This window comes from Saccopteryx leptura, chromosome 1 (genome assembly GCF_036850995.1).
Source record: "Saccopteryx leptura isolate mSacLep1 chromosome 1, mSacLep1_pri_phased_curated, whole genome shotgun sequence".
NCBI lineage: Eukaryota > Metazoa > Chordata > Mammalia > Chiroptera > Emballonuridae > Saccopteryx > Saccopteryx leptura.
Window position 1 is genome coordinate 187,599,068 of NC_089503.1, and position 14,786 is coordinate 187,613,853.

A 14,786-nucleotide genomic window follows, 5' to 3' on the forward strand; every position below is an offset into this window, starting at 1 on the left:
AATGAGTATATTCAGGTCCTGAGCGGGGACGGTATAGAATTAAAAAAAATAGACTTGAAGAATTAACGAATATAAAAGATGGGTTCGGGATGCCTTTGCAATTACTGCTAGCAGAAATTACTGCCCTAGCAGAGAAAAAAACATGGCCGCCTCCAGATACCGCATCCTCCTTTCTTACAGGGCAAAGTGGGACATTAGCAACTCAATGACTTTTCTGATTACAGTTTCTAAGGCAACTCAAGAATTCTACCAAGTGCAAAAAACCCCCACCAATATTTAAACACACCAACTTTACACGAAGAAGAAACTTGTCTCCAGTCTCTCCGGGGAATACTGGGGTAGAATGAGCAAATACATGGAAGTGTGGGGAAGGGCTTAGCCTTTTACACCTTCACAGAACAAGTGAAGTGGGGGGTTGGGCAGCAGCCAGTTCCCCACACCTCTGTTCCTCAGAAATCCAAACTCTAAAAATCCTGTTGATTTTTCAGTCCCCAATGGGCAATGGCCAGAGCAAGGGCTCAAGAGTGAGAGGATGTCCCACAGAGGAATGCCTGCCAGGACAGCTGGCTGAGCAGGGGAGACCAGAGAGGAGGCCAGTGCAGTAATGGGGAAGCAGCAGGTGCTGGTCTGTGGGCCAGTGCGAGGATGCTGGCTCTTACTCCGGAGGAAGTGGGGAGCCATTTCAGGCTCTGAGCAGGAACAAGATCTGGTTTTTGTTTTAAAAGAAAAACTAGAAGTTAGAAACACTATGACAGAATAAAGACTGCCTTTAATGGGCTCATCAGTAGACTGGACATGGTCAAGGAGAAGATATGTCAATAAAAATTTCCCTAACTGCACTGTGAAGTGACCCACCAAAACAAAAAAACAGAACATCCAGGAATTGTGAGACAATATTACAAGATGTAACATGTGCACAATTTTGATACCAGAGGAAGAAGGAGAGAGTGGAGTGGAGGAAATATCTGAAGTAATCATAGTTGAGAACTTGCAAAATTAATGAGACACCAAAATACAAATCCAGAGAACTCAAAGAACACCAAGCAGGACTGAACACACACACACACACACACACACACACACACACACACGTGTATAAAATTATAAAGCTCAGGAAATCTAAATTAAGTATAGAGTTTAGTTAATAATACCATCAATTTCAGTCCATTCATTGTGACAAATGTACTATACTAATCTAAAATGTTAACAGAAGCAACTGAGTCTGGGATGTATGGAAACTCTGTACTATCTCCAAATTTTCTGTATTATTCTAAAATTATTTCAAAATAAGTTTATTTAAAAAAAAAAAACTCTCCTTCTGGCCACTCTGTTAAGACTGGGCTGTAGGGTAGTGAAAGGAGAAACAGGGGCCTTGGAGACTATTTCAGTAATTCAGGGGAAAGGTGTGATTCTAGGACCAAAATGGCAGCCCATGGAGGTAGTAAAACTGACGAGATACCTGTATATTTCCAAAGGTTTCTCTCTGACCACAGAGCCAAGAGAGCAATCGAGTGTCTGACTAGGTAACTTAACTCTGCTATCTGTAACTTTATCGTCTCCCTGCCAGACTAAACTTTAACAGGGCATTTTTCCAGAAGCATTTCTGTCCCTTAGACAGCTTAGTAAGTAGCAGCAGTAACAGTTAGCAGTCACTAAGTTATAACTGCTGAATCAAATTCTGCACACTGTGTGATGAGATACCGTAAGTCTCCTTACTTCTTGTTGGCCATAGCATCTCCCAAACATTGACAACTCAATAACAAAGCAGTGTAACTTTCCCTGCTTATCTCACACAGGAGACACTTTAAAACAACCCATCTAATAAGTTTCAGATTAACTGACATTTATATTTGCTTTAAAACTTCTTGGTGAGCTCCACAACCCAATAAACACTTAAGGCTGGTAAGTTATTTTTTACCTACTGAATTGATATTATTACAGGACCCAGTCTTCTCTAGTTGGCAGGACATTGTGAGGATTCCAGAATTGTGAGAAAAGATCAGTAAATCTGACAAGTCCATTCTTCACCTCAGTCAGAGAAAGCAAGCCAAAAACAAACTGAAATGGAAAGTGGAGCAGCGTTCAACGTTCTTCTGCTAGAAAGATGGTATGGGGCTGCTACTGCCCCCTTTTATTTCAGGATAGTGAGAGTAAGCCCACATAGTGGCCCCCTGAGAGAGGAGGGTGCCAATATTACTTCCACAGTCTCAGAGGAGGCGGAGAGAAGCCATGCCAAGGAGAGAGAATAACATTTGTTGTCCAAGATGTCCTGGCCGGCAACATTTAAGAACTCCCTTCTCGTGTTAAGTATCATGGCCTGCATCTAAATCTAGAGATGAGGGCACTTAGTAAACACTTTAAGCTGGTTCTTCATATCACACATATTTAGCATGTTTATTCCTGGCAAGGGCAGTGGATTAAATCTTTTATACATAATGAGAATGTCATAGCTAAAGCCATTCACCTCCTCTAAGTCAATAAAAGATTAACAGCCTTAAAGTGGTTGTCACTGCGGAGTTTTCTCTTAAAGATGGCTCCACTGAACAGCATATTACAAAGCTCCCTCAAACAGCCACATTAAATACACCAGCCTGTGGTCAGTGAAGAGACTCAGCCACCCCAAACAGGTGCCGAGAGCTCGCTGCACCAGGTGCCCTGCAGCAGGCACAGGGCACAAAGCAGGACTAGCACAGCATCCCTGGCCCCAAGGACTGACTGGAACAGCACCAGCCCTACGGCACTGGCAATCTCCCCCATGACTTTCCCATTGCTAAATCCAGTGCTCACTTCCGGTTTTTCAGTTTTGGTCTCCGTGAAGCCTCTGGCAGTGTTGACCACTTCCTCTTGGAACCATGTCCTTGCTGACTGTTACAGTATGCTCTGTCTTGTTTCACAGGCCACTTCTCAGTCCCTTTAGCTGGATCTCCCCCCGCCCCCCCGCCTGTTCCTTAATGCTGTCATCCTTGATGGAAGCAGTGCAAGTCTTTTGGAAGAATTCCCTGCTGAGGCGCATTCATGCACATCTGGTTGACCCAGCACTTCCAATCAGAAACCTGCTTCTGAAGCTCTCACGAGAGCAGGATGCTAGTGATCATTTTTGTGCAGTCCAATGCAGTGGCATCTGACTTCACATTGGCCCTCTCTTCCTTCTCTCCCTGACTTGTCATCCATTAGGACTTCAGTTAGAATTACAGGCCTCACTGATGAGAGGCATGGATCCCTCTGGCCACTGCACCTTGTTCGTAGATGAGCATATGAAGCAACAGGAGTCAATGAGACTGTCTCCTAGGTTACAGCTGAACCCATGAGGAGAGATGCTTTCTCTTCCCGGGATTATTAGCAATAAGAAAGCTAGTGACCAGAGTTATACCACGGACAGAGCCAATCTAAGAATGAAGTCAGCAGAGGAGAGAAGGAGAGACAGAAACAGAATTTCCAGGCTGCAATTTAAGCCTCCTCTGCACTATTAAATTCCCTTTTTATATTGAACTAGTTTCATTTTGGTGTCTGAAGAAGTCCTAACTACCAAAGAAAAAATTGAAAACAAATTAAATGTCTCTCAGTAGAGAAATGGCATGTCAGATTATAGTAGGTGCTATGGAATATTATGTAGGCATCAAAAAGAAGAGGCAATGTTATATGTCAGGGAAGTTCTCTTAAGACATATTTTTAAGCAAGAAAGGGAAGTAAGCCTGACCTGTGGTGGCGCAGTGGATAAAGCGTCGACCTGGAAATGCTGAGGTCGCCGGTTCAAAACCCTGGGCTTGCCTGGTCAAGGCACATATGGGAGTTGATACTTCCAGCTCCTCCCCCCCCCCTCTCTCTCTGTCTCTCTCTCTCTGTCTCTCCCTCTCCTCTCTAAAATGAATAAATAAAAATAAAAAAAATAAAAAAATAAAAAAGAAAGGGAAGTAAAAGCATGTAAAGAAAAATCCCATTAGTATTTTAAATGAGTGTATGGTGTGTGTGCACATGTAAGTGCTTAGGAAAACAGAATGGAAGGGATTTTTCCAAAATGTTTACAAAGGTTACCATTAAAGAGAGGAGGAGTTAAGGAGTGAGGGATGATAGACTTCCTCTGTATTTTCCACTGTTTTCTAATTTTATTACAGTAATACATTTATGTATTCCCTATGTAAATTAAAATATTGAAACAGAAAGTATTCTGCTCCATAGGTCATCATCACATCTTATTCCACAATTCAACACATCTGAAACCAACATTCTTTTACCCCAAGTGTCTTTCTCTTTTTTCCCTTAATCTCAGTAATGACACCACGTGGTCCCTAAAGCATGATCTGAGAGCTCTCCCAAATGTGGCCCTGCCTCCCACAGACCCCTTCCCCTAAATCTTCAGCAGTCACTAGCTGTTGTCAACGCAGCCTCCTGAAGACCTCCTGAGTGTGTCCCCTTCTCCTGTCCTCACTTCCACACCACAGTTCAAGCTCTTGTTTTGATTGCCTGTGTTTTTACAGCCCTCTCCAATCCAATTTCCAGGACTCCATGTGTTCCCATCTTTTACTCACTCCTGCCACGAGATGTTTCTAAAATGCAATTCTGATCCTGTGACTTAACAACCTCCAGCTGATGTTGGAATAAAGCCCAAACTCCGATACTCCCAGGCCCACCTTTCACCACCCTCCTGGCCTGTTGTCACACTTACCAAATATCTTGTAGTTCACAGAACATGCCAGAATCTCTCTTGCTTCTGATCTTTTGCACATGCAGTTCCCTCCACATAGCTCCCTTTCCCTGCCTTTCTTGCAGGATTCACTGCACCATCTTCCAGACTCAAGGTAAGTGTTGTCATTTCTGATTTTCCTGGGTACCATTTTTATATGCGCTCTTGAGATTCTCTACAATGTCACCTCCCATCACACTTTACTGTAATTATCTTTTTACCCTATGTGTCTTCTATATAGACTCCCCAAGCCAGGGAAGCAGTGTCACAAAGTACAGCCCCAAAGTAGATTCCTGCTGTACTATTTTAGAGTGTGAGATCTTAGGGCAATTAACTTAATTTCTGTGCCATGAAGCTGTAATGAGGATTAAGCAGGTCAATAGATGCAAAGTACTGTCAATACTGCCTGGCCCAAGTAAGGACTTACTATATTCTTCTTAATAGTAATCTCTATCTAGTACAGTGCCTGGCACTGAAGATATGCTCAATAAATAAACAACTACATAAAATTTTTTTTTTTTTAATTTTAGTGAGAGGATGGGAGGCAGAGAGATGGACTCTGGTATGTGCCCTGACTGGGATCTACCTGGCAAGCCCACTAAAGGGCGATGCTCTGTCCATCTGGGGCCATTGCTCTGTTGCTCAGCAATGGAGTCATTTAGCACCTGAGGCGAGGCCATGGAGCCATCCTTGGCACCCAGGGCCAACTTGCTTGAACCAATTGAGCCATGGTTGCGGGAGGGAAGAGAGAAAGAGAAAGAGAAGGTGGGGGTGGAGAAGCAGATGATCACTTCTCCTGTCTGCCCTGACCAGGAATTGAACCCAGGACATCCACATGCTGAGCCGACGCTCTACCACTGAGCCAACTGGCCAGAGCCAAAACTACTTTTATGAGCAAAGTATTTTAAACAAATACTTCGACAAGGACACAGTCCCAAAAAAGTGGTTCAATTTTAATGCAAGACTTACCATCTGCATATAGAAAACAAAGGAAAATGCCATTTAGAAACTCTGATTTCAAATTACTTGAATGTTAATTGCAGCCATCCATAATGTAACCACTCACCATGGCCCTGGTGCTGTTACTCATATAGCTTTATATAAACACTACCTCACTCATTAATTTTAATTTCCTGAATGGTAAAAGGGCTACCCCTCATGTTGAACTAATGGCCTGCAGAATTTCATGCTTAATTCATTATGAAATACCAGCAGAGTTACTCTCCGGTAGGATTTTTTCAAGTCTTGATTCTATAACAGAAAATAACTACAAATTTTGAGACAGGATGGTTTATTTATTTAATTATTATTTTTTTAACAGAGACAGAGAGAGAGTCAGAGAGAGGGATAGATAGGGACAGACAGGAACGGAGAGAGATGAGAAGCATCAATCAGTTTTTCGTTGCAACACCTTAGTTGTTCATTGATTGTTTTCTCATATGTGCCTTGACTGTGGGGCTTTAGCAGACCGAGTGACCCCTTGCTCAATCCAGCAACCTTGGGCTCAAGCTGGTGAGCCTTGCTCAAAACAGATGAGCCCGCACTCAAGCTGGCGACCTTGGGGGTCTCGAACCTGGGTCCTCTGCATCGTAGTCCTACACTCTACCCACTGTGCCACCACCTGGTCAGGCCAGACAAGATGGTTTTTAAGAACTTTTTTAGGACCAGTGGAAGAGCATGAAAGACCCTTCATCACTTTTGTTCCTGTCACAGCCAAATATTCCTTGCTACTAGATGTCTTTACCTGGAGCATGTCTTACTATCCCCCAAAGACTAAGGCATACAAGAAATGTCACAAATTAATTATAGTAATTAGTTCTTGAAAGAGAAGAATGCCTAACAGGACATAAGAGAGTAAGGAGAACGATAGAAAGAATGAGGGATATGGAGAATAGCCTGATTTCTCAAAGGAGATGGGGTGTGTGGTTGGGGTCACACTTCAGGATGGGCTGTGCCCCCACGAGCCTTGGATTATCCACCAGGAATGTCCCACCTTCTATGTTGACACATGGGCAACATGAAATCATTCCCCTTAGGCTCTGGTCCTGGAACTCATTACTTCCATTTTCACTGGGTCTGGCAGACTGAAGAGACCAGCCAACATTTCCCTACCAGACCTTAGGGGGCACTAGGAGATTCAGGGAGGCAGAGGGGAACACACAGGCAGGGCCCCCTGGAGGCCACCTACTCTGTTCACTGCCTTCTGGAACTCTGATCTTCTGTAGATCATGGCTCTCACACTGTCGTCCCCCCCACCTTTCTATCCACAAAGCCTGAAGGATGAGGAGCAACTGACTTATAATAACAAGTCCTGTATTCATGCAGCTCCTTTCTTTCAAGGAAACTGGACACCCTGCTAAGGACTTTCATTCATCTTCAGCATTCTGTGAGGAGGGCTGCCAGGCTAACTAACAATGACGCTATTTTGCAGAACAGCAGCAAGGCTGGGGCAAGCCTCAGGGATGCCTGCAATGGTCAGATAAGAGAACCTGCTGTAAGTGAGACTGAACTCTCTACTGAACAAACAACAATTCATATTGTACAATGAATGACCTTAAAGAGCAGATCTGGCTGCAAGACCAACATTGGAGATTTCTAGAAGGTCTCTAGGAAATACATAAATATAGTTTCTTATAAGATTTACTAAGATGAAGAGAATGAAGAGAAAGTGTCCACTGGCATTTGCAGGCAGGGTCTTTGCAGGAAGCACTGACTGTGGGCATCCTCACTGCCGGCACATCTGTAACTGAGTCAGTCCCACCAACTTTCTTTCCAGAAGATCTCCAATGCTGTCTCTTTATTTAACCATATATATTTTTTGTCAAGAAATCAGATCTTGTTTCTCATTCCAGAAAATGTACCCCTGCTGTGTCAGGAACCAGAGGGAATAGGCATTAGGAGCGAGGGTGCATCAGGATGACTCACTATTCAGTATGCTGATTTTTCTAGCTTTTGTCTTACTTGCTTTTTTTTTTTTTTGCTTTTAAACACAGCTATTATCTCAAGCCAAAAAGAAGACTATTCAAATTATATGTGCTAATGTTCCTTCAATCAGAAGAAATAAGAACATTGCTACTATAGGTTCTGTCTGAAATCTCTAGTCTTTTCATTGGTGCTTCAAAACGATTATGGTGGGTGGAAGTCCAATGCCAGCAACAAAGACATTTCCATGGATTTAATTTGAGACTCTCTCCCGATAGGTCCCACGCCGCTCATTATGCACAGGACACACTGTGTCCTTGTGAACGAGAAGGAACAAAAGCTACCATAACATCTTTGTTTTCCCAGCAAGCCTTTTTCCAGATGTGTAGTTGGCCATGTGTTTTCAGTGGTGGCCTTTCTCAGCTAACCACCAGGCAGCTCAGTGAGGACAGGCCCTGTGCTCCTGCGAACGCACACCACTGTTCCTGCAGCAGGAGTGGGTTCATTTAGAAGCCACATTCTTAAGACTTTTCCAGCAAGCCCCTCCCTGCTCCTGCTGCGCTGCTGGTCCCTGGGACTTCTTATTGTACAGGGTCAGACTTAACTAGACCGATCAGGGTGGAAACTAGCCTTCATATACTAACAGCATGTGACTTCTTTCTTTACATACAATGGCTTTAAAGAATCTGCCCTATATTTGTAAAGCATGGTCTACTTAAAGACTTCTTTAATAGTTATATTAATCAATCCATGAAACATTCCTGGTGAGACTGGCATCATTATTTTCTATTTTAACCCTTTGAGTAGTACGAAAGTTCACGTATGTCCTCATGCCTCCTGACCATCCAGAGTACGATCGTACAAAAATTTTTATTTTAAGAATGTATAAGGCAACATTAAAAAAAGGCAAATGTAAGTTCTTGTTTCCATAAATTGGTTATCAAACAAACATGATTTTAAGCTAATAAAACTGGAACTGGAACTAATTTCATTTTTTGAAAAAAAACTCACTACTCAAGGGGTTAAAGAAATAGGTCCAGAAAAGAATATCAATATTACCATGTCAAAATATACGTAATGGCCGAGTCAGAAATTCAACCCATCCCAACACTCTGCATCTGATAATAAGCTCTTACCACTGTGAACAGTAAAGTTGTCTATAATAACCTTGTAAGTACTTTAAAGATCATAAGATAATTTCACATTGATTATGTGAGATAACGGGAAATTACACATCATCAAGGATGTAAGCCTGTGTGTAACCTGAACTATCAGAAAATGAGATGAGTCTAACAAGACCAAAAAGCACTCAGACAGAGAACACAGGTTTGTGGGCATGGCTAGTGTTCCAGAATCAGCTGTGGACAGAGAGGCAGGCCACAGAAGGAAGGGTAAGGAACAAATGACAAGTGACACAAGGAGAGATTCAGACAGCTGAAAAAACCTGTGTCTAATCCAGGGGTCTCAAACTCGCGGCCCGCGGGCCACATGCGGCCCGCTGAACAATTTTGTGCGGCCCGCAGACTAATCCACGAAGTTCAAAATATTTTGGATAAAATTAAGTAAGCCTAGGGGCCTACTTGTATTTTTCATTTCTCTAGCATCCTAGCTAGATATTAGCTTAGTTAACAGCAGTTGTGATGCGAACTACAGTTTCTGGTCGTTTTGTGACACTGAGTAAACTGCATGTACGATTGTGCTTGTTGTACTGATTTTTTTTTGTTTTCAACTGCAGTGAGAAAAGTGTTGCATAACAGTTGCCTTTTGTAGACCTAGTGCGGCCCGCCGAACAGCTGTGATCTTGCTCTGCGGCCCACATGCTGAGTTGAGTTTGAGACCCCTGGTCTAATCGGAGTTATTGCATCATTGCACATGCAATGATGGGGTGCTGTCAGTGATGTACCGGTTGCTTTTCCCAATAATATGAGAGTTTTCAATTTCTGTGCCCCAAAACAAGCAGAGGAAAAGCCAGTAGAAGAAAAGGATAAGCAATAAAGAGAAAAATTACAGAACTGATTTTTAAAGAGATTAAAAAAAAAATGAAGTTCAGCGGGATAAAGAAAACCTCTTAAAATACAAAACGTATGAACTGAAAGGGGAAGTCGTTGGTTGAGTCCATGGCGGGGCAGAAAAGCCAGCATGTGAAGAAGCTGGGATGAAAGGAGTGGGTGTCAGTCAGCTGACACACTGGGAGTTTGCCCAGTTCCTGTCCATGTCTGCTACAAACCTCAAAAGGCTGAATGCTTGCTGAGTGATAAATAAACACACAAATAAAGAAAAAAAAATTAAATTTTAATGTCTGGTTGCTAATCTTTAATTCAGAGTATTTGAGATCTAGAAAGGCTCTGTGAAGAGATTGTCAGCAGAGACACAGCCTAAAATTCCAAGCAACACGAACAGCTAATTTATATTAATTAGTGATTTTTGGCAAATAACATGGCATATTTATATTCCATGGGAATGTTTTTGAAACAGCAGCAGGTGTGTAACATGCATATGGAATTCAATTTAATTTAATGCTATATATATCTTTTTAAAAGTTTGAAACTCTTGTCCTGGACAGGCCGCTCAGTGGATAGTGTAAACAGCCCACCAAGGTCACAGGTTCGATCCTCAGTCAGGGCACATATCAAAAGCAACCAATGAGTGCACAACTAGACGGAACAACTAGGTGGAACAATGAGTTGATGCCTTTCTTTCTCTCTCTCTCTCTCTCTCTCTCTCTCTCTCTTCCCTTTCACTCTCAAATCAATAGGAATTTTTTTTAAAAGTTTAAAACTCTTATACCATTAAATAAGAAACACACCTTTAAAATGAAGAAAAGAGCTCTTTAACTTGCCTTGCTAAACAAAATGGACATCATGAAGAAATCCAGTAGGAAACTCTCGGAAAGATCTTTGTAGTCAACGTGGAAGAAGATGACGGTGAAGCCCAGGCAAACAAACTGGCGAACTGGGTTGCAGAAGGAGGTTCGCAGTAGCTTCATGCCTGCTACGATCATCAGAAAAATGTCCCAGCTGTAGGGAAGGAAGGAAAGACAAGTCACCAATGACAAAGAACAGGCCAAGAGGCAAGTGACAATAACTAACATTTCTTGAGCATTTACTGCAAATTCCGCACTTAGTAAATACCAAATGCCAAATTGGAGGGACCTATGAAGTATTCTCACTTGCCAGAGCAGTAAGCTGAGTCTCAGAGCTGGTCACTTGTCTTTGTGTTCATGGGGTGAAGCCGGGATAAAACTGAGCCCCCAGGGCCCTTTGGGCACACACTCTGCAGTTACAGGAGGCTCCCTTCCACCACTTGCTTCTGATTGTTTCCTGTTCTTCTAAAGGACACAGAGCCCCCTGGAACTTATCTGAAGACCAATGACAGTGGCCGATTCCACAGAAAACTGAAAGACAAGTGAGCGACCAGAGCACACTGCCCAGTACGTGCCTTCTCATTATCAAAGAATCTCACCGAAGCAGCGATGTATACTAATAATAGTCAATATTAAATTCTGAAAAGTGGGGGGAAAGCCCATTTTCTTAATAAAGCCATTTTTACTCTTACATACTAACCTCCAATGTTTTTCAGCATAATTGTCATCCCAGTAAGCATAAGCTTCCTGGTCTCCCTTTCTTGCTGCTGAAAATCCTATCATTGTTTCCCTCCCTGGTATAGACCTTTTCAGTTACAGAGCTGACCAAAGCAATCGGCTAAGACCAGGACTTGGCTTTGAGGACTGAACCCTGAACACTCCTGTTCAGGAAGTCTGATTAGTACAGGTGTAGGGAGGAGCAAGCATATGCTCTGTGTGAAGTCCACCAGGTCATGAGGTCAGCAGCAAACAACCTATGTCCTGTGAGACCAGATAGTCAATGGCAATATCTCAGGACAGCCTAATGAGCATGTCCCTGCTTGAGGGCTCTGCCTTTCTGCAGGAGGCTTTGCACATTTAAGCCAAACCCCCTCCCTCAATTATAACATGCAATTTGGAAACTGTAAAGAAAGGCAGGTGGGAATGCTGTGCCGACAATGGTGGAACTTGAAGGAGGGAAATTTTTTTTTTCTGGCTAAATATACAAAAGTAGGGCCATGCTTTAATTTCCCTGAGCCTAGAGGGATCCTGGGCTCTGGACCTTATATCCCAGGATGAGGGCATTTAAAAAGTGCTTTCAAAGTATTTGCACCTATTAGGTACAAAACTGTCATGTTTTCTTCAAAGAGACCTAATGTTGGCAATTACTTTGCTGTGAGCTAACACTTTATAGATCCTCAGACCTAGGGCTGAGATTGTTCCCACTCTTCCCCCAATATCCTCAGTTTGCCTGAGGCCCTTCTGAGAAACACTAGCCTTGGATTACATGTAGGTTTGGGGGGAATGGGAATGCTTTTATGTAACTTCACATAAAGCACTTAGTGTTCCTGGGGTAAGGCTTGACCATTGCTCCATAACCCACCTTCCTTTCCCAGTGGGCAACTATACTTGCAATGAAAATACAGTACAAAAGCCTGACTTCGGGTCCAGTTGTCCTTGACAACCACTCAGGGTACAAAAATCCCTATGGGATAGCCAGGGGCTTTGCAGGAACTCCAGGGACAAGCATCTCAAGACTAGGGATATTTGGTTTTCAGGGGAGATGGGTGATCTCTGGCTATTCAGGCAAAATCTAGATGAAGGTTAACTCTGAACTTTTTTTTCTGTGCCTATGGTTACAATAGACAGCATTCATGTTATGTTTAAGACTACAGTAGACCTGAAGGACTGATTTTATTGCCTGTAATGGCGATGGTTTCAGTTCCTGGCTGTCGTAGGCTTAGCTGAAGGTTTTATAAAGGCTTATGTAACAGCAAGGGAACAATGGCCTGGGACAGCTGCAAAGCATCCATTTGGGTCAGTATGGGAAACATAAATACCTAATAAGGTATCACAGTTCACCCAGTGAGGCATCCATCTACTTATCTATCACCACTTACTAGGGGGTTGGTATGGAAAGTTGAATAAGAAAGTGCCCGTATTAAAGAATTCACTATCTGACTATCTGGTATAGTTCTCAATGAGGAGGCTTACCATAGTTCAAAACAGGTCTCCAGGTGAGACAGCTATACGGCCTCCCATTGTCCTGTTTGCGACTAGCTGGTCTAGAAGGGTGCTGGAAATGTTGGGAGACTTAGTTTTTAAGTCTTCAGATGGATGCCTCAATAATATAAAGGAATTGTCAGCTTTAGATCCTTGAGAAAAATAATTCTGTAGGTGTCATTTGAAGTTGAGAATACTGGGGAGCACATAGGTAAGGTGATACTTTCTGTCTTTAGTGTCTGGGAAAAAATTACAGGGATTAGACAGTAAGATTACTTTGAACTGGACTCTCTCTGAACTGTTTATTTGGATCTGTCTGATTCTCAACCTTAGCCTCCATCCTCTGCCAACAGCCACAACGGCTTGGTCTCAACGTGTAGGTTTAGCTCACAGTCTAAGCCTTGATGCTGGAGAGGGAGAACTTGAAATCCTTTAGCTCGATACCCAGGCAGAACTGGCACCTTCTTTGCTACTTTGGTTCTGACTGAGAGCCCTCATCCTGGGGTCAGCCAGGGTTGTACCACACTGGAAATATCTTCCACAAGCAGAAGGACTTCAAGTTCTTGATGTTAGTGGCCCTTGGATTGGGCTCCATTCAAACTATAGAAGAGGTCTACAGTCCCATTGTCTGCCTCCTTTATCCAGTGAGACAAATTTTCATCCCTGGACCCAAAGTCTAGAGTTTTAAGTACCACACTGCCCTGGCCTCACTGAACAAGGTCTGGACTAGAAGGAAGGGAAGGTCAGGAAGGTTAAAGGGTCATTTCTTTAGTGTCTGCCTTGTGTACCCATGAATTTGCTCAAAGCACAATATTTAAATGCCTCTGAGCTTAGCATGCTCAATCTCTGGCAAACATTCATGTATCTGTCCTCATCTCATCGTGAAAGGAAGAGCAGGTTTGAATATGTCAGCTTGGGATTATACATCAGGGTTGACTTGGGCACGTATTGTTTAAGCAACGTGACTGATCAGCAAATCTAGGGAAGAATCTCTTTCACAATCTCCTACTCTAACAACTTATTTGACCAGAAACTTGAACCTTTTGTCAGAAAGACAAATCCACAAATTATCCAGATTTCCATTTGTAAATTACAGTTAATTTAAATATATGAAACGAATAACTCAACTGTACATTGTAATGCTTTGCAAAAGCACAGGTCTCCTTATGACATGAAGTTCTGTGCTCTGCTTTCTAATTGTGATGCTTCTGATACATGCAGAGAGCAGATGAGTGAAGATTTGCTGAATGAAATGACACGAGACAGGGACCTCAGGTACCCCGGGCTAACACTGGGCTTTGACATTTTATTGGGGTTCCCTAAGTCTGCAGGATGGTTTTCAAATCATGGTGACATTTATTCACACCATCACTTCAAGCATCTTTAACTGCACTTGCACCCCAGTCACCCTACAAATAACTGTCTGTTCTACTAAGTATGAGAAAAGACCACCATGGAAGTTGACTTCTGCTGCGGCCACGTTAGAGAAAATTCACCGTGTTTTGAAATTGTTGTGAGCCACGTCATTAGGAGAATAAACCATTGGCTACTTACTGGGTCCTGAGTCTTCGGGAGTTGCTTATTAAAAATGCATCTATAGTGAGGGCATTCAGAATTATCGCTGGGTACAAGATATATTTTTCAAAACACTGAAGCCAAAAATAGAGTCTTTCAAACCACATTAAATGGGCCACATCTGAAAGAAACACAAAAACCATTTAGAACAGCCACTGATCAAATCATTTGTCTTTAAGTACATGTGATAATAAGTAACATCTCCTCTTTAATTCAAAAGCTGCTGGTTCAGAACTCCTGATGCTAAACATGCTATACCAATGTTCCTTCCAGAAAGCAACTCTTAGCTTTGCTTCTATGCAGTTCCTAAACATTAACATAGAGAGATATGGACCAGTACCTCAGTCCATCAAGTCAGCTGATTTTTTCATATATAATTGTTATTGGGAACAGTGCGATGACATCCTCATTATATCAGAGCATCTCAAAGTGAGGGATGAAAGTGAAGGATGAAGTATGGGGGAAAAAATCCATGAACCCATCTTCTCTGAAGCCTGGGGTCACTTGTGAGGCTGGAACTAGTTTCTGGAGTCTTCTCTTTGT

General features: G+C 42.6%; 1 protein-coding gene across 3 annotated transcripts in view; it reads right to left on the reverse strand.

The window, feature by feature from the left end:
* The window catches only part of PCNX2 (pecanex 2), a 344,351-nt gene that overhangs the window by 146,655 nt on the left and 182,910 nt on the right, over positions 1 to 14,786 (reverse strand). For all 3 annotated transcript variants that reach the window (XM_066383295.1, XM_066383286.1, XM_066383277.1), the window contains 2 exons: positions 14,223 to 14,364; positions 10,443 to 10,620 (listed from right to left, as the gene is read on the reverse strand). In XM_066383295.1, coding sequence (XP_066239392.1) covers positions 10,443 to 10,620; positions 14,223 to 14,364 — 320 coding nt within the window. The remainder of the gene's footprint in view (positions 1 to 10,442; positions 10,621 to 14,222; positions 14,365 to 14,786) is intronic.